Genomic DNA, 19,902 nt, shown 5'->3' on the forward strand with positions numbered 1-19,902 from the left:
ATAAATTAAAAACATTTAACTCATTACGCAAAAAAAAAAAATGCAAGGGAATGCGCGGGCACCTCCATGTCATGCAATAAGCGCGATATAGGCTTATAATCAAGTTGATATGTGCACACACTGATATACAGTGCATATTCATCTAAAAGAGGCAGGGGTGGCAGTGCCCGAAACAGCAGCAGTGTGGAACAATGGCAAATTCTCTCTTTATTTTTTCTTTTTCTTTCTCTTTCTTTCTTTCTTGTTTGATTGTTTACCAAAAATAAACACAGTTTTTAATACAGCATATTTGACCGTTTAAACAACAAGCTTAGCTATGTAAACTTTTAAACTGCTCAATTTGTGTGTTAACGCCTATGTGAAAAAGCTTATTCTGACCAGTACTAAATGTAACATGCAATTGGGTATTCAAAAAGTGCACAAATGTAATCCACAAATACATAATTTATGAGAACTGATACTGTTAATGTTAATATTTTCTGACAGTAATATGCTTAATTTTATTGTTTGTGGTCAAATTAAATACTTTAAATCAGTGTTTTTAAAACAGTTAATTTTCTTTCTCTACGTGCCCTCGCACCTTTAAAATCAGCAATCTTGAAATACTTCTGGTCACAAACATATTTCTTTTAGTAAATATATTGACAAAGCTTCATAGTGAAGTGCGAAACTTTCCTTGAACTGTCATAATGAAGGCAGAAGCAATTGTGATGCCAAAGCGCACAGGAGGACTGAAGACGACCGTGATTCATGGACATTCAGCTAAATCGACTTGTATTTGTAGAAAGCGTAGTCGGGCGCGCAAGGATGCCGAACGTGGTGACAGAGGCGATGATTGAGTCTTATGCGCTCATGTTTTTGGTGATGTCAGCGTTTTTTGTGTACTTTTGTGGCATGGTTTGGACATTCTGCAACCCTAAACTCAGCGGCTTCGCTGAAGAAACAGAGTGCGACACGAGCAGTTTTTCACAAATCCCTCTGCAACAAATCTTCGCGGATCCTGAAGATGTGGAAACAACTCAGCCGGGACATACACGACATTTAACCAGCCACGAATTGCTGGATCAGCCGACACGCACTTACATCGCTTCATCCTATATTGTGGAGTAATATCGTTTAGTTGAAAGAAAACAGCACAAAATATGCCCCAGCTTCATTAGAGTTATCTGTTTATAGTAGTTTACCCGAGCATCTGCAAGTGAGGACTTCAGCGTCAAGACAAAGGTAAGACTGCCAAGTCAGTCGTCGTATTACCTGTGATAAAAATCTCTTAACTAACCTATTTACAAAACATACAAAGTCAAGTTGGTTTCAGCATGCACGTTTCTTTATTAACACAGGGAAGTGCATCTTGATGATCTTCGTCACCATGGCGACCCATCACTATCTGCAACCTCCCTACATTGTCAACTCTCATCCAGAGAATTTCAATCATTAGTTTCTGATATGTACATTCATTTAATGCTATGTAGTTAAATAAATTGGTACAAGGCACTACTTCATATCACTTAGTTGCATTTGCTTTGCACTCTGAGAGCTAACACAGCAAAAAAAGGAATAGATTGTAAAATAAAGTCTTAGTTGGACATATGTATCTGTAGTGCAAGTGTGTCATAAGAGTTAACTTTTTTTTTTGTAGGAAGAGGATCAGATCTGTAAAATACTGTCAAAGTAAAGTCCAACTGAAATCTTAAAACAAACACTATAAACAGTTTATACGTTTTAGGTGAATTATTAATCATAAAATATACACAAAGTTCCACACATATATTTTTATTCATTGGAAAGAGCAGATTCGGTTTCCCTTTTCACACCCTGTGCTGATTTTGGCCCAAATCCCTCAGCAGTGACACTATACTAGATTTTTTTTCATATTAATCAGAACATCTTGGAAGAAGCCCCTTTGGGGGCACAATAAAATGGACATTCAAAACAGCTAAAAATACATGATAGATTTGTGGTCCCATTTTCATCAGAGTCAGAGACTGCTGACTGTTCACAGTAATTACAATGGTAAAAACCATTCACCTTGGAATGCACTGCAACAAAACAAATATAAATTGCACAATACTTACAAGCAGCTCAAACAGCATGCTGATAGCAAAGCCAAAGTTGTACATTCGTTTGCCAGGGAAAGCAATAATTGATGTGCACCTTAAATGCAATGTAAGTCAATTTGGATAAAAGTGTCTGCCAATTGCATAAAATACATAAGTGACGAACGTGATGAGGTTTATAGCCATGCTAGATTATCATAATCATTTCATATTAAGTGTTTCTAAAGATCTTTAAGAAAAATAAATATTCATGAGGTGTTTATCCATTCCTTAGAGAATATTTCAAGATGGAAATATGTTATAAGGCGATAGAATGCATGAGGTTTTGTGTCCATATTTAGTTTTTTGCTTTGATATCTAGATCCTCGTCTCTCAGTTTCTTCCGCACTGTATCCTCAAGTTCTAATAACTTCACATAGAGGGCCTCTGACATGTTTTCATTAATATCCATCTGAAAACAAACATAAAACGGATTATGGACAGTATCAGTAATGAATAGTATATGAACAAGATCAACAGCTGAGAAACATTAAAGTCCATGCATTCCTTTGCATAATTAACCAAATCACAAAGCATATAAACCTTATAGACTATAATTTGCTATTTAAAATAGGCTTACAATAGACTAAAATTGGCATAAAAATAGATAAGTAAGAGAACCTGATTATAATTTCTGACCTTGTGTGGTTGGGTGTAATTGTTTCCAAGCCCAGAGGTCAAACTGTGGTATTTGGCCATCGGGTCCAGTGACTCAGGTTTCTGCATGAACAGCCAAAACTGTGTAATAAAAAACAATAGATGAAAACTGAGACTAGGAGAAAGCAAGGAGGCCCAGACAACCGTGAATGAACTGCAACACTGAGCTTCAAAAACTATTAGAATCAAAGTTTGACATCTTGACTTATTTTTTCCATTCCTTGTACTATGAAAATTTTACAGTTTCACCGTTGTACAATTCAAAGTTCTATAAAGTGATCCAGTACATTTGAATAATTATTCATGGTTAAACGTGATGATGCTTGTACTTACTAAAGCCTCTGCTCCATTGTAAGGTGAGAGGGTAAAAGTGTTGGTGAAAATCCTTATCTGATGAGATAGGACAGGACATTAACATGATGTTAAATTTGTGTGACTTTCCTATTATTGTGCTGATATCCAAAAAGTAAGTAAATTGAGAACCTACAAGCCACATTATTGGCATGATGAGAGTCCAGAAGAATGATGGTAGAATGCCATAGGTGAGATTAGTCATGACCAGACCAGGACAGATCACTGATGAGTACAAACCCTGTGAACAGATTCACTAGTATTCATGACCAAATCACAGTTATGATAATCATAAATAATTACAGTATAAAGCATGTCAAGCAATAAACCATTTTCTCTAGGGAACTGTGAACTTACCCGATTGTTGTAATGACGGTTTAAGGCTAAACTAAGTAGATCAGATGCATATTTCGAGGAGCTGTAGGGCTCACGGCCATTCTGATGCTGTATGTTGTCTAGACTAAAAGCTGATCGCTGGGCATTACTGGAGGACGTCCAGATCACTAGAGAATTGTGGTCTATCTGACACAATAAGGGCTCCAGTTCTTTCACCTGTCACAGAAGAAAAATGCAGTTGGATCAGGGATTGTGCTTAATTTCTGCACCATTTAAAGTGCTAAACAAAATTCTCTTTCATTTTTTGGCCATATTGGTAATCCTGCCCTAAACTTTCACCATTAGTTGAGCCATAAAAAAAAGACTCAAATAAAATCTTTAATAAAGATTTTATTTTAAAGATGTGTATATGTGTGTGTATATATATATATATATATATATATATATATATATATATATATATATATATATATATATATATATATATAAAAAATCAAAAACAATTTCAATGTGTGGCATGAGAGAGAAGCAGAGGACAACTTGACTAGAAATACAAGCCTCACTCCTCCTCACTGCCGTTCCAGCAGAAAATCGATACGTCTCGTCTGGCCTTCGAGGACACAGAGTGTTATATCTACTGCAACTTTAATGTCTGAGCCACTTGAGCCACAATAACACAACTATATAAAGAAGCATGAGGAAAGAACGCTGCTGCCCGACTTCCAGCACTGATGACCAGATGCCTAGGGCAAATGAATGAGCTCTTCAAGTAGCAAACAGCAACACTTCACAAAGAAGCACAGGGCTGCAATTTGAGGACTCAAAACAACTTCAGCACTAGAGACATTTAGATGAATTATTGATCGGGACAGCTGCTAGGGAACAAGTTGTTGACAACAGAAATGAATCCTGTGGCATTTATGGGTGAAATATTGTTCCACGAGATCTTTTAGAGGAAGATAATTTGTTTGATAGTGTTGCATGGAAAAGACAGAAAAAAGTGAAGTGCTCTACCACAGCTATGCTCCTGGAAATAACATTGAAAAAATAAAATACTTTTATCTATATTTGTTATTACGTCTATTTTATTTTTATGTATGGAAACACACTAATTTCTAATCCATCAACTTACCAGAAGGAAATGACCAAAAAGATTAGTGGCAAACACCTCCTGCAAATCATTGGGTGTGACCTTATCTTCCTGGGTGAGAAGACCCTCCCCCGTGGCAAACATACGAACCACATTACTGATGGGTAGAAAAATATAACAATTAATTATTCAGCCAGTGTTTGTGGGTTTGGTGGACCTGCTGCATTTTTGGGTTTTTCATTCAACACAATCAAACAATTTTGTTAAAATACTCAACAGATCTATACTTCATCCCAATTACAAGCAATAACAGCATACAGTGCCCTCCAAAAGTATTGGAACAGTAAAGACAAAATTGCTCTGTTGGCTGTGGAGTCAAGACATTTACAAATATGATTAAAAGATGAATATGAGACAAAACTACAGAATGTCACATTTTATTATTGGGTGATTCAGCACATAGATGTTTTACCAGCTAAGAAGTTCAGCACTTTTAGAGTTTCATCCCTCTATCTGATGTGAGCATAAGTATTGGAACAGTTGCCTCACAGGTCTTTCTAAGTGATCAACTGTATCCTGTTGCATTAATTCTTCAGATATTAAAAGCAGGGAATGTGTCATATCAGTTATATCCATTACTTCTGCATTCTGAATCCTGCAATCGATGATGACACACACAAACCAGGATGAAGATGAGGGAGCTGACTTTGAGAGAAAAGCAAGCAATTTGGATGCTAAAAGAAAAGAGGAAGTCAATTAGAGCTCTAGCAAATATAAAGGGCATGGAGAAATCAAGAGTCCGGAAACCACCAGCGACACCAGCAACCAACAACAACCTGATCGGCTGAGAAAGCAACAGTAGCTGATGACAGACAAATCATAAAAGCTGTGAAAATGAACTCTAAAAGACGTGTCTGTAAAATCACCAACAACTTCCAGAAAGCTGGGGTGAAGCTCTGACAATCTACTGTCCTCAGGAGACTTTGACACAGAATTACAGATGCTACACAGCAAGATGCAAACCTCTGACCAGCACCAAAAATAGAAAGGCAAGATTAGAGTTTGCAAAAAAGCACAAAGGTGAGCCAGAGTTTTGGAACTGTGTTTATGGACCGATGAGACAAAGATGAACCTTTATCTAAGTGATGGGAAAGCAAAAATGTGGAGAAAAAAAGGGAACTGCAAATGATCCCAAGCATACAGCCTCATCTGTAAAGCATGGTGGAGGTGGTGTCATGGCATGGGCATGCATTGCTGCCTCTGGAACAGGCCCTCTCAACTTTACTGATGACTTAATGTATGATGACAGTAGCAGAATGAATTAGGAAGGGTACAAAACCATCTTGCCTACCAATATTCAAGAAAATGCCACCAGATTAATTGGGAAGAGCTTCATATTGCATCGGGACAATGACCCAAAACACCCAGTTTCAGTGCCAGTTCAGTCAAGGAATTTATAAGGCCAAAGACATGGAACGTCTTAGATTGACCAAGTCCATCTCCAGATTTAAAATTCACCAGCTGAAGAGAAGAGTAAAGGCAGAAACTTCCCAAAACAAACAACAATTGGAATTGGCTGCATTAAAGGCTGGGAAAAGTATTTCAAAAGATGAGGCCGAGAGTCTGGTGATGTCTATGGGTCACAGACTCACTGCTGTGATTGTGCGCAAGGGATCTTTAACTAAATAATAGCTTTTAATCTTTTATATCTGCCTTATGTTCAACTGTCCCAATACTTATGCTCACATCAATGAGTGGGATTAACTCTAAAAGTGCTGTTCTTTTTATTTGGTAAAACATGTATGTGTTGAAACGGCTAATAATAAAATGTGACATTCTGTAGTTTTGTCTCATATTCATCTTTTAATCATATTTGCAAATGTCTTGACTCCACAGCCAACAGAGCAATTTTGTCTTTACTGTTCCAATACTTATGGAGGGCACTGTATAGTTAATATTTGCCCTTTACCTTTGTTAGATAACATTTATGAATTAAATTGCTACAACCTTGTGCAGGAACGGCAGGGGCAGAAACAAAAAAAACAAAAAACTCACACTCTCTCTCTCTCACATACGCGCACACACACACACACACACACACATATATGTGATATATATATTAAAATTATATATTTTATCATCACATATATGTGTGTATATATATATATATATATATATATATATATATATATATATATATATATATATATATATACACATATACATACACACACACATATAATAATAACTATACTAACTTGAAGTATATACAGTATGCAACAATCAATGCTATAAAAAGTATAATGCTGAATCACTGGCTGATGCATGATGGATGCATTATAAGCAAATTTTGGGTTAATCTGGTTATGCGAATATTACATGTATAAAATACATTTTATAGTATACACAGTTTATGTACATTGGGATACATTGGGGAAGTCGTGGCCTAATGGTTAGAGAGTCGGACTCGTAATCCAAAGGTTACGGGTTCGAGTCTCGGGCCGGCAGGGATTTTAGGTGGGGGGAGTGAATGTCCAGCGCTCTCTCCACCCTCAATACCACGACTGAGGTGCCCTTGAGCAAGGCACCGAACCCCCAACTGCTCCCCGGGCGCCGCAGCATAAATGGCTGCCCACTTCACCGGGTGTGTGTTTACGGTGTGTGTGTTCACTGCTGTGTGTGTGTGCACGTTGGATGGGTTAAATGCAGAGCACAAATTCCGAGTATGGGTCACCATACTTGGCAGTATGTCACTTCACTTCTGTACTGTATTGCATTATTATAATCAAGTGTAGTAAATAATATGATAGTAATTGATAGTACAGTTGAGGAATGTAATGTTGGAGCACAAACTTGCTTTATAGAATATATTTAGAAACTGTTCAAAAAATTTGGGGACAGTAAGATTTTTTTAAAAATTTTATCTGAAGTCTTTGGTCTCTTATGGCCACCATGCATCCTATTGTGATATATTATTACAATTTAAATTTATATTTTCAGTATATTTTTAAAATGTAATTTATTCCTGTATGGCAAAGCTGACTTTTCAGCAGCCATTACTCCACTCTTCAGTGTCACATCTAATATGATGATTTTGTGCTCAAGAAACATTTATTATTATTAATGTTGAAAACATAAAACATACTACAACTACTACTACTATTACTGTCTTTACTGTCACTTTTAATTCATTTAATCCATCCTTGCTGAATAAAATTATTCGTTTAAAAAAAGATATTTTTACTGACCCAAACATTTGAAACGGCAGTGTTATATGAAGAAATACTGTACCTAGAAAACAGGCCTTTATAAAAGGCTTTGTGATCTACCCTGGGATTAGGCATGATACCAGCATTGAGATACAGATAGTCCAATCTGTTGTACCTGTTGAGAGAGAAAAAAAGATGTTTTAAACAAGTTTAAGTTAAATAACACTTTTATATATAACATTTATTTAATGTTATACATTAATCAGTCTAGAGGCTTCAAATGTGCTCCTAAGTGACACCTAATCTGCTTAACTTTGTATAAATGTATGCAAGGCAATTCAAAACTGTTTTTGACAGGATTGGTTCATGTTTACTAATTGTAGGCCTGATTTCACAGACAAGGTTTAGGTTAAGCCAGGATTAGGCAATAGTTCAATTCAAAACATTCAAATAGTTTTTATAAACATGTCTTCGAAAAAAAACAATACTGGTGTGCATAATGAGACAAAACAAAGGCATTGGCATATTTTAAGATCAGTTAGTGCAAGTTTCTTTCAGTTGAAACAGCTCAGACTTTAGTCGGATCAGGCCTAAGATTTATTTGTTAAACCGGGGGCTGGTGTACTAAATTTTAATAAGCACAAAAGAGATTTCAGAACTACAGTGCAGTGCAACTTAAATTTTTAGTCCGTTCCTCATATAAAACTATGAAATTATTACAAAAGACTTGGAATATAGTAGATGAGTCAATGGATTACGATTATGGTGCTTTTTAGAGTTTGACTTCCCCCTGGTCACAATATGCTTAAACTGTATAAAAAGCATAATCAAAATTACCTATCAAAATTATAGTGTATTTTGGCAAACAGGGACTGGGATGTCTTACTTCAGCTTGAACTCCTCAGCAGCCCTGAGCACAGAGCGCATGTTGCCCACATCCAAGTGCAGCAGAGTAACCTGAGCTTGAGGGTGAGACACTAGAAGAGCCTGTCGGGCAGCCTCAGCTCTCTGCATGTTCCTGCAGGCCAGACAGAGCTGCAGCTGGGCATCCTGGCTTAGTAGACGCTCACACAGGGCAAGGCCAATACCACTGAACGCACAATAAACACATGCATGTAAACAGGTTCATATGGAATGAACATGCACATTTATGCAAACAGGGTTATATGGACTGAACATACACATTTATGCAAACAAGGTTAAATGAAGTGAATATTAACATGCAGAGAAAAAGAGACATCATGCAACATGTATTCTCAACTACTGGTTATATGAGAACGCAACTGCAGGATAATACACTTTATAAACAAATTATTCCTAATTTCTTCCTTTCTGTTTCTTTGTTATTTTAAAACAGCATTACTGAAAAATAACCTAAAAGTTATCACTACAAAATAACAGAATGACATTTAAAACAATGATGTGAAACTACAAAGAAAACAATTATACACAGTTTCATTACCTGTTTGCACCGGTTACCAACACTACTTTCTTCATCCTATCTTTACAGTCATATAATATATGACTATGCTACCTGTGATACTGTACTTTCCCTTCGTAACCGTTTCTAATGTGGTATTTCACCAGTGTCTGTACGAATGGAGTTTGCACAGCCGCCATGGTGTGATTGGAGGTCACACTTCTATCGGCCAATCAGATGTTTCCTTTCTGTGACGTGCCATCTACCCTGACCAATCCAGACTTAGCCACTGTCAGACCAGACCAGACTCGGGACCAGGCTAACCAATCGTCGGAAAACAAAGTAATGCGATAGCAGAAAATGATCAGAAACTTAATTTTAAAATCAGATTTATTCGACAGGTAACCAATGCACAAAATGAAGGATTTAAAAAAGCAAATATTGGAGTACACACGATGTTAAAATGAACGTCTTGATACATTCTAGGCTGTACACAAATGTCAAATTCACATATGTATACATACAAATACACGTTTTATTACTGTCAAAGTATGAAACACGTGCTTTTATAATTATAAAATGTCTAGACAAGTTCATCAATTTATTATCTTATGTACAGTTTCCTAACATATACAATAGGTTGTTAGAGAAAAATTGTAAGAGGACTGCTAATAAAAAAAATAAAATAAAAACAGCACAAAGCGTAGATTAGAAAGAATAAGCATCACCTAAAGGAAATTTTGCTATGAAAAAAACAACAGTTTTTCCATGCATTGTGATAAGATGTTGTCAATAGTATAGAGAATATGAAACATTTCCTCTCCTCACAAATATGTTTTATAAAGTGGAATGTGTTTGTAAACAAACTCAAACCCTCAGAAAGGGCTATTACTGTTTCACATGGTTATGGTTTGAAGGAAGAACATTTAATATAGACTTGTTGAAAAACCAGCTGATAAAACATTTAAACAGTTCAGAATTAAAGCATATCTATAATGCAACTTCATCAGTCATGTCAAAAATGCTAAAATTGCTCTATACACCTCGATAAATGACTTTCAAATCCACAACCAAAACACTTCTTATAGACTGGCAGATATCTCAACCAACCCCAAAAGGTGCACACATTTTTTTAAATATGGTCATATTATACAATGACCTTGCAAAAATGATTTACAAGTATACGAGTTAATTACAAAACAGATTTCCGTTACAAAACACTTTTCACATGCCAAAACATATCACAACTTACTGTAAACCATCATAGTGCATCTGTTCAATACAAATCCAGTATTTATCCCACACTTTAGCAACTCAGCACCACCTAGCATATACTCTGACATAAAAGTAAGACAAACAGCTTTAAAAATAAGCTTATTTTAAGATTTTTTTTTTTACAGATAAACAAAATTAGCTGGTGATAATAAATGTACTTACAACCCTATTCGGCCTAATTTGAGATTAGTTGAAAATATAGGACAAATGCAATGGAAATGTGAAATTAGCATTCAGTAATATAACTATATCTGATTTCATCCAACTTCATGCAACTATTGTAAGACATTTCTGTAAAAGAATTATGGCTATCCATAGCTCATTATGCTGAAATGTAAAAGTTGTTTTGAGCAAATAAAAAATAAAAGAGCACAAATTAATTGGACTTAAATAATAACCATTATCACCCTAACAATATTCTTTAGACAATAAAACGAAGAGAAGCAAAACACTTACATAACGCAGTACGCTTAAATATAAACACAGTATATAGGTAGTTGCAGGATAACACTAATACGTATATATTTTTACATGTTCAGTTTAAATGGAATTTTTCTGATTTTGAATTTGAAATTGTGTGACAACCAGATAAATTGGCTTTCTGTTAATCCACTTGAGTGCAAGTGGTCTTTGCAGTTTACTACAAAGAAAAAAAAAAACGAAAATAATAAAATACTTTAGCATTTTCGATAAATGAGATGAAAATATACACAAAAGTCAAGAGACATCAAGATAAAACCAAAGGTGAATCTGAATGTCAATTAATGATTCTTATTTACATTCAAACGGTCTTCGGCCTCAAAATACTGAAAACAACATTAAATCGGAAATAATAAAAGGCGCATTAGTAGCCGATACCTTGTTTTTTGGCATTTCCTCTTTCTATTCAAAAATATTCTTATAGATATTTTAGAATATTTAGAGTAATTTGGAGGAAATACACAGTGTGTAAAATCCAATTATTCTGTGTTAAAGGTGCCTAAATTCATTGCTACATTTTCTTTGTCCTAGTGCTGCCCAGATATTGTAAGCCAGCTGAAGGCACGTAGTTAGGGGGTGTAGTTCAATCGTACAATATATATCAGTTTGCCTTTGCACACTCACAGTGAAAATTGCTACAAAAAAATGATAGATTCTGATCTCACTTATATATGAAAACATATAAGTACGTATTGCGGTGTGTAGTTGACTGGAGTCCTGTGGGCGCACTGAAATGTCTCTGGAAGTGCCAAGGTTGGCACATAAGTGGACACTACGGCTTGCAATCCAGTAACGTGTGATGAATCTCCTGGAAGGATGGACGCTCTTTGGTGTTCCTGTTCCAGCAGCTCAACATGAGCTTGTAGACAGGGTCAGGACACATTGGTGGCTGAGGCAGGTATATCTGAGAATAAGAAATGTATACTCTTTTTAAAAAAAAAAAAAGGTTCTAAAAGGGTTTTTTTGTCGTGATGCCATAGAAGAATTATTTTGGGTTCCCCCAGACAGAATAAACACAAATAGCATTAAATATTAAAATTATTTTCTTTCTTTTTTTAATTTAGTGTCTGTGCAGCTAATTCTGAATGTAACAATATATGGGTCAAACTAACCCCAAACACATTGGAAATTACACACACACACACACACACACACACGTTTGTTTCTGTGAATTGTGGGGACTTTCCATAGACTTCTATTACTTTTATACTGACCAAACAATATTTTCTATTCCCTAACCCTAACCCTAACCCTTACAGAAAACCTGTTTGCATTGTTACACCTTCAGATAAACATAGTCTCTTTTAGTCTCTAAAAAGCTAAAATAGAGGTTTTCAGTTTTTACATTAATCCTGTGTTTTTCATTTGTATTTTCCACAGTATTTTCATTATATTGGACAGAAACCAATGTGGATCAATTTGACCCAACACAAAAGTTCTACCAAGGTTTTGAACACAACACAGGGTTAAAAGAACTGTTATCTTTCTTAGTGTGAAGAGCAAACTAAACAAACGTTTTTGACTATGAAGAATCTTTTGTGCAATGAAAAGGTTCAATGGATGTTAAAAGTTGCATGGAACCATAGATGTCAATACAGAACCTTAATGGATAAATGTATGAATAAATAAGATCAGTTTAATCAGATCTCATCCACCTCTACACAAAAGCAGATAAGCATAGTACCTGTCTCCTTTGATCCCGAAAGAACTCTCCTGTGTTTTCAATAACCTGCTCATCTGACAGCTGTGAGTAAGGCTGCTCTTTGCAGAAGGTAAGCATCTCCCAAAGGGTTACGCCAAAAGCCCACACATCACTGGATGTGGTGAATTTCCCCTGTAAGGACAAAAATCATCATGTGTCAGACTTTTATAGACATAGAATCTGTTTTTACCAACAGAAAAATCACTAGAGATTCATATGAAGCCAAATAATACAAAATTTGTTCTTCTAGGAGACTTTTGAGAGTATAGTTGTGAATAGGTTGTGAATGTGTCTGACCAGAAGAATGCTCTCCCAGGACATCCAGCGGATGGGCAGCACCGCTCTGCCCTGGATACGGTAGTAGTCTCCGCTATACAGGTTCCTGCTCATCCCGAAGTCTGCAATCTTGATGGTGTAGTTCTTTCCTACTAGGCAGTTGCGTGTGGCCAAGTCTCGATGCACAAATTTGAGTGATGATAGATACTTCATGCCTGAAGCAATCTGTGTGGCCATGTGGTGTAGGTTACTGTAACTGTAACAGTTAAAGCATAATGTGAGTCATAACATGGTGTGCTTAAGAACATTACATAAAATTCAGTTTAGCAATAACATGTTGCTTCATCAGATGTCTGTTTCTGTTCGTAATAATGAGTCCATCTTTCTTAGGGATTTAGAGTCACGGTCCACTACTGTAATGTTTGAAAACTTTTGGTATCTACCTGACTGTGGGAGCGTTGCTGAGGAGAGCAATCATGCCCTCAGGCTCATGGCGGGACAGGAACTGATTAAGGTCTCCGTTCTCCATGTACTCTGTGATCATACACAGAGGGTCAGAGCTCATACACACCGCCAGCAGCCTGATGATGTTGGGGTCTTTCAATCGTGACATGATCTTTATCTCCTTCAAGAAATCATTCCTGTAAAGTATTGAATATTAAAGCAACAGCATGCATTTGATGTTCATTAGGATGCAGTATCAGTGTTGTACTTTAATTTATGGAAGTCATGATTGTGACATTTGGGCTTGCATACCTAGCGTTTTTATTTGCATCCGCTCGAAGCATTTTAACAGCTACAAGCACTGTTTGGTTTTCAATGACATCGAAGGAGAAGTCCTCGTCCATGAAATCTTGCATGCCTTCTGCTTCACATAAATGCACCTGGCAACACGCAAAAACAGTCATTTAGCATATTCACCCTAGTAAAAAAGTAACATATTTAAAATACATTTATTTCATACTAAGTATATTTCAAATCTATTAACATATTTACTGACATACATATCACTTGAGACTTAGTGATATAAAAATTATAAACTTTATTTGGAGTACTACTTGTGCACAATGCACATTTATTAATATTAAACCTAAAATGTTTTTTAATTTCACTATTGACGAGGACTGTATGATCTTTGAATAATATCGGTCTTTAAATGCAAGATATTTAAAGTACCTGATGTTTACTTGATATAGCTCCACTTTAGCACAATCAAATATACTTCAGTATATCTTTAGTTGGACTTCAGCACTACTTCCGCAAAATTAAAGTACATTTAGCACAAAATTAGTTGCTCTAATTAACAGCACACCAGTTTAGTATACCAAAAGTACAATTGCAGGTTATTTTTTATTAAATACATTTATTAAATACACATAGTATACTTAATTAGCATGAAATCAATGCATTTCAAATACATTTTAGTATATTTATTATTCAAATATGATTGAAATAAATTTAATTAAAATCATTGAACATACTCTATTCATATGTTTGGGGTCAGTATGATTTTTTAAAGAAATTAATACTTTTATTCAGTAAGGACACATTACACTGATCAAATGTGACATTTATAATGTTACAGAATATTTCAAATAAATATTATTCTTTTGAACTTTCAATTCATCAAAGAATCCTAAAACTTTTTACCATAGTTTCCCCAAAAATATTGAGCAGCACAACTCTTTTCAACATTCATCATAATAATAATAATAATAAGTGTTTCTTGAGCACCAGTTCAACATATTAGAATTATTTCTGAATGATCATGTGACACTGAAGACAGGAGTAATGGCTGTAAAATTCAGCTTTGCCATCACAGGAATACATTACATTTTAAAAATTTTGAACAGTAGCTAAAGAATAGTACAAGAAATGTTTCATTAATTGAGACTGTTATTTGTTAATTGAGAACTGACCTCTCCAAACTGCCCTTCTCCCAACTTTTCTTTAAAGGTAAGCAGCTTCCGAGGAAATTCTTCCACAGCGACATCTTTTCCTGACAGCAGGTCCATGGTGAGGGCGGGCACTGCGTAAGTGTTGCCCCCAGTTACACCCTGCAGGTTGACGATGTCTGCCTCAGCGTAATGTGGGACTCCCTCTTGTACACTGGCTGGAGTGGACTTGGAAGCTGTATTTGTTGAAGCTGCAGAAAAATAAACATGTATATATGCTATTGCATAATATGTATGGAATACCAATATATACTCCATACATCGGTTCTGGAACTCACCGGTGTCCTCTGAGGTTTGGGAAAACTCTGGCAGTTTGCGAACCAGGCGGGAGGGCTCTTGGTAGTCGGGTCCCAGAGGGAAGATGCGCTCATAGGTGGAGTTGGACTCTTGCTCGCTGGGCACTGAAGAAGGGCTGTTGTTGTTGTTATAGGTGAAGGTCTCACTCTGTATTGACAGACTGGCAGTTAGTTCATCGTCCAGCATCCTCCGAGACACCTGAAATGAAGGATGTTTAGTTAAAAACGCTAAAAAAAGGCTACAATATTAACTAGTAGTTTAATGTGTTATACATATATGAAATCATATTTACAATCCACTTATGCATTACTGTTTTTTTTTCATTCATATGCAAAATGGCATCACACTGTTTAGGGGTCATGTAGTAAGACTACAATAAAAGCTTGTCATAATAAACCTTATGTTATACTGTATGTTAAGGTCTGGTGCAGAATGAACCTTTTATGCAAGAAGTTCAAGTTGGAACAAAGACAAAGACATCATAAAGTCTTAATTGTACATGATCCTTCAGAACTGTGATTCATTTTTTCAATATTATTTGATGAAAGTTCAAAAGAGAGCCTTTATTTGAAATAGAAATAATTTGTAACATTATGAATGTCTTTACTGTCATGTTTCACTGTCTCACCTTCTCAAGCATCTTCTGCCACACTTGTCTCCATAGTATAATAACAATAATGGCCACTAAGATGAAGATGATGGCGACCAAGCAGCCAATCAGGATTCGGGTGTTGCTGTCATCTACTTTGTGGGTGGGGTCATCCCCTAAAAAGGGGATAAAGAGAAAGATCACCTGATGATGAAATTAACACTCCAGAGAAGGTGAGTGAAGTTTATTCAAATGGATTATAACACAGAAACTTCTGGTTCTCATCATATGACCGATTCAGGAACAGCGGGAAATCTGACCTGGATGACCGATGATGGGAGGACCGGTTTTGGGGGGAGCCAGGGTTGTGTTGTACATGGCTGTATCTGAAATTAGTGTGTTAAAACAGCCATTATACGATGCCTGTGCTATTGTGAAACGATTTGGAAAGCGTTGTTGTCTTTGCATGAACATTTACTGACCTGACTGGAAGGTGATTTCACTAAACATCATCCAGATGTCAGAAAAGTAGTACTGGCACTTAATAGCACTGGCCATGTGATTGTAGAGTGAGACGGTGACGAAGCGGGCACTGGGGTTGACATCATCCATCACGGGACTGAATGATATGGGTGTAGCTTCCCAGTCCAACTCTGAGCGAAAGTAACACACCACCTTCTGAAAGGTCTTCACTCTTTGGGAGAACATGTTGTTGCAATGCACCTGAATCAATTTGGATTAAAAGGGAGAGAGAATACAAAGCATTATTATGGGTGTAAATAAAGGAGAGTTGGGTCATGTAAACCTTTAAATCACCCAACAATTTGCAAACACCTAATCATATAGTTCCAGCAATTAGACTGCACTTTTAACAACACACCCTATAAATTTTATATGATTGAAGAAAAGAGAATCATCAGCGTAGGACATGACAGAAATGTACCTTCATGGTGGTGAAGTTTCGGGTGCGGTCAAACTCAAACATGATCTCAACGTAACCGTTGGGAAAGCTCTCGTTGGTCCAGCCGACATAGTCATAACCTGGCCATACATTGTAGACGTGACTGTGTGTGAAATCATCGAGGCCACACATGCCATCCGTCAGCTGTCCAAGTCCTTCTGTCATACTACAGGGGAGAATAAAGCCAGAATACATATTTTTGCATATATGCAAAAGTTCAAAAGATTTAGGGTCAGTAAGATATGTCTTTTTAAGAAATCAATACTTTTATTCAGCAAGGATGCATTAATTGATCAAATATGACAATAAATGACTCACAACTGATCAATTTACAAAAAAAACAAAAAAACAAAACTATTTTAAATAAATTCTGTTCTTTATATTCATCAAATTATCTTGGGGGGAAACGTATCACTGTTTCCACAAAAATATTAAGCAGCACAAATGTTTTCAAAATTGATGATAATAAGAATTATCATACTCTCAATTCTTGAGCACCAAATCAGCACATCTGAATGATTTCTGAAGGATCACGTGGTACTAAAAACAAATGGCTGCTGAAAATTCAGTTTTGTCATCACAGAAATAAATTTCATTTACATTTATCAGATACTTTTATCCAGAGTGACTTACATTGCATTCAAGTTATAGTTTTTTTACATTTTTAATAGCTCTTGCGTTCCCTGGGAATCAAACTCATGTTGATGGCGTTGCTAGCGCCATGCTCTACTATTTGAGCAACTGGAAAGTTTTCTTTTTCTTTTTATTTTCTTTTTTTCTAAAATTACATTTTACAAAATATAAAGAAGAGAAAGTTATTTTAAATTGAAATAATATTTCACAATTTTGATAAATAAATGCAACCTTGGTGATCATAAAAATCGTATTTGAAAGAAAAAACCTTACTGACCACCAACTTGTAAATGGTACTGTATGTGTGCTTTATGCTACTTTTTGCTGTATATAAACATTATAAATTTTTTTTATAATTATATATATATATATGTGTGTGCATGTTTATGTGGTTTATGAGGACACAAATTTGTATAATGACATGGGTATGACAGAGGTATTACAATATGAAGGTGGTTTATGAGGACACTGCCTATGTCCCCGTAATTCAAAAGGCTTAAAAAACATACTAAATGGTGTTTTTTTTGAAAATCTAAAAATGCACAAAGTCTCCTGTGAGGGCTAAGTTTAGGTGTAGGGTTGGTGTAGGGCAATAGCACACACAGTTTGTTCAGTATAAAAACCATTACGCCTATGGAGAGTCCCCATAAACCACAAAAACCAACGTGTGTGTGTGTTCTGTTTATACCATATCGTCACTAGATGGAGCCATTTAAACATGTATCTTTTTTTTTCCAGCAATGACACAGGTCTCTCTTGTGATTGTTTAATGACTATGAATCTGTGGATTTTTACTTTGAGGTTTTCTGTCAAGAAGGTAAACACGCTTTGCACTGTGTCATGGAAGGTATTGTTCAGGAAGCAATGAGTCAAGTTCTCCTGTGAACATTGTGAAACCACTGTGACTCTCTGGTCTTGGAGCCTGCCGTCACACAGCAACAAGGCAATAACAGACTGGCTATAGTTAGCATGTCTGTATTGTGTAACTGATCTAGGATCAATTTTTTCATGTACCAGGCATCAGGTAAACGGGGCAGTTGAAACCATTCTGATTCTGAATCAGTAGTCAGTGGAGATATATTGACATTTAGTCATAGATTAACATTGCACATCATATTTTGTAGAAGTAAAATAAGACTATTTTGTCAAAGCTAAACTGCTACACACTCAGACTTGGATTGGTGTAACGTTCTTGGTGTATCCTATAACTTCATTCATTCTCAAGCTTGTACTGACCTGTAACTCATGGCTCCATCATACACTGAATCATTGAGATAAATATGCTGTCCATTGAGAGTCATCTGCTGGCCAAGTGGAGAATTATATGAAACCAAGCCATCTAGAAACAGACACAGGAGAACAGAGGTTCTGCGCTATGACATAATGCTGATTCATCCCACTGTAGGACATTGAAGTTTTCATTACAAAATGATAAAAATCCCAACTGCATTTACAATTTCCATAACCGCATATAACATATCATGCAATATTTTTCTAATGTCACAGAGAGAGAGTTTGCAAGGGTTGGAAGACTGCGTCCTCCTCAATGTAATATAATTCAATGTAGTAAATAAAATGAAAATGTTAAAATGAAAATATGAATACATTTACTATAAATTAATATTACTTATATGCGAAGATAAAGATCATTGATTTACATTCTGATATTTGGTCACTAAAGGTCCAACAACTATGATCTGATCCGATATGTAAATATTATATCAGATGATATTATATTATGATCAGTTAAAATGGTCAGCGTTTTAGTCCATTTCAAATGATAATAGGATAATCTCATGCAAAGTTTTAATGGTGAAAAAGATTTTTGAGCGGTGTCACAACCTCATGAAATGTAAAAATTTACAGTTGTTCTCTTCTTGGAAAATGGACCAAAAAAACCCCTAATGACTCATGCTGCACAACCCAAACTTCTAGTTTCATTATAAAATACATTAACATAGAACTGAAAATAGTGTCAAGTGATTTCACTGGCAGTGTCCTTAAAGGGGTAGTTTACCCAAAAATGAACCTGTATGAATTTCTTTCTTCCATGGAACAGCAAAGAAAACATTAAGCATTTAACTCAACTTTAGTTCATTAGTTGTCAGGCTTACCTAGCCACTCACAGCCGTACAGTTCCACACGCATACAAACGTTCATGGAGTGATCGATGACTGGCATGAAGCGGACGAAACGTGCAATGATGGGTGGCTCCAAGTCCTTCAGCACAATGTCATAGGCATTCCTGTTTCCCTCAATCACCTTCACAACAGAAAAAAAAAAGACATTTAGATTTCCAATACACATTGCAAAATTTATGTGGACACCTAAACAACTCACATGTGCTTGTTGAACAGTTAACATTTCATCACAATCATCGTCCTCTCTAACACTTCTGGGAAAGCTTTGCTTTCTTTCAGACACAAATGTGGCATTGAGGTCAGGCACAGATGTTAGACAATGAGGTCTGGCTCGCAGTTGGTGTTCCAATTAATCCCAGAAATGTTTGATCTAGTTCAGATCTGCACACCAGATCCAGTAAACCATTTCTTTCTGGACTTTGGTTGTGTTCTCT

The 19,902-nt window shown here is 36.0% G+C and overlaps 2 protein-coding genes across 4 annotated transcripts in view; both read right to left on the bottom strand.

The window, feature by feature from the left end:
• Positions 1 to 1,307: 1,307 nt before the first annotated feature.
• On the bottom strand, positions 1,308 to 9,365 carry LOC306844858 (3-keto-steroid reductase/17-beta-hydroxysteroid dehydrogenase 7-like). Its single transcript, XM_079377275.1, has 9 exons — positions 9,202 to 9,365; positions 8,626 to 8,829; positions 7,822 to 7,914; positions 4,573 to 4,687; positions 3,462 to 3,656; positions 3,241 to 3,345; positions 3,087 to 3,143; positions 2,736 to 2,834; positions 1,308 to 2,508 (listed from the first exon to the last, which is right to left on the bottom strand). The coding sequence occupies exons 1-9, from the start codon at positions 9,234 to 9,236 to the stop codon at positions 2,395 to 2,397; spliced, it is 1,017 nt and encodes a 338-aa protein (XP_079233401.1). The 5' UTR covers positions 9,237 to 9,365; the 3' UTR covers positions 1,308 to 2,394.
• Positions 9,366 to 9,539: 174 nt separating this feature from the next.
• LOC306844807 (discoidin domain-containing receptor 2-like) overlaps positions 9,540 to 19,902 on the bottom strand; it is a 32,171-nt gene continuing 21,808 nt past the window's right edge. Inside the window, exons 5-17 of one of the 3 annotated variants that reach the window (XM_079377183.1) lie at positions 19,442 to 19,589; positions 18,564 to 18,666; positions 16,677 to 16,860; positions 16,216 to 16,456; positions 16,054 to 16,119; positions 15,773 to 15,909; positions 15,126 to 15,342; positions 14,812 to 15,038; positions 13,649 to 13,776; positions 13,336 to 13,533; positions 12,914 to 13,148; positions 12,599 to 12,748; positions 9,540 to 11,818 (exon numbers count right to left, since the gene is read on the bottom strand). In XM_079377183.1, the coding sequence (XP_079233309.1) occupies positions 11,687 to 11,818; positions 12,599 to 12,748; positions 12,914 to 13,148; positions 13,336 to 13,533; positions 13,649 to 13,776; positions 14,812 to 15,038; positions 15,126 to 15,342; positions 15,773 to 15,909; positions 16,054 to 16,119; positions 16,216 to 16,456; positions 16,677 to 16,860; positions 18,564 to 18,666; positions 19,442 to 19,589 (2,166 nt within the window). In that variant the 3' untranslated portion in view covers positions 9,540 to 11,686. Of the gene's footprint in view, positions 11,819 to 12,598; positions 12,749 to 12,913; positions 13,149 to 13,335; positions 13,534 to 13,648; positions 13,777 to 14,811; positions 15,343 to 15,772; positions 15,910 to 16,053; positions 16,120 to 16,215; positions 16,457 to 16,676; positions 16,861 to 18,563; positions 18,667 to 19,441; positions 19,590 to 19,902 lie in introns of all 3 variants that reach the window. The other 2 variants (XM_079377184.1, XM_079377182.1) reach the window with 2 other exon arrangements.

This window comes from Barbus barbus, assembly GCF_936440315.1.
Source record: "Barbus barbus genome assembly, chromosome: 25".
In the NCBI taxonomy this organism is placed as follows: domain Eukaryota; kingdom Metazoa; phylum Chordata; class Actinopteri; order Cypriniformes; family Cyprinidae; genus Barbus; species Barbus barbus.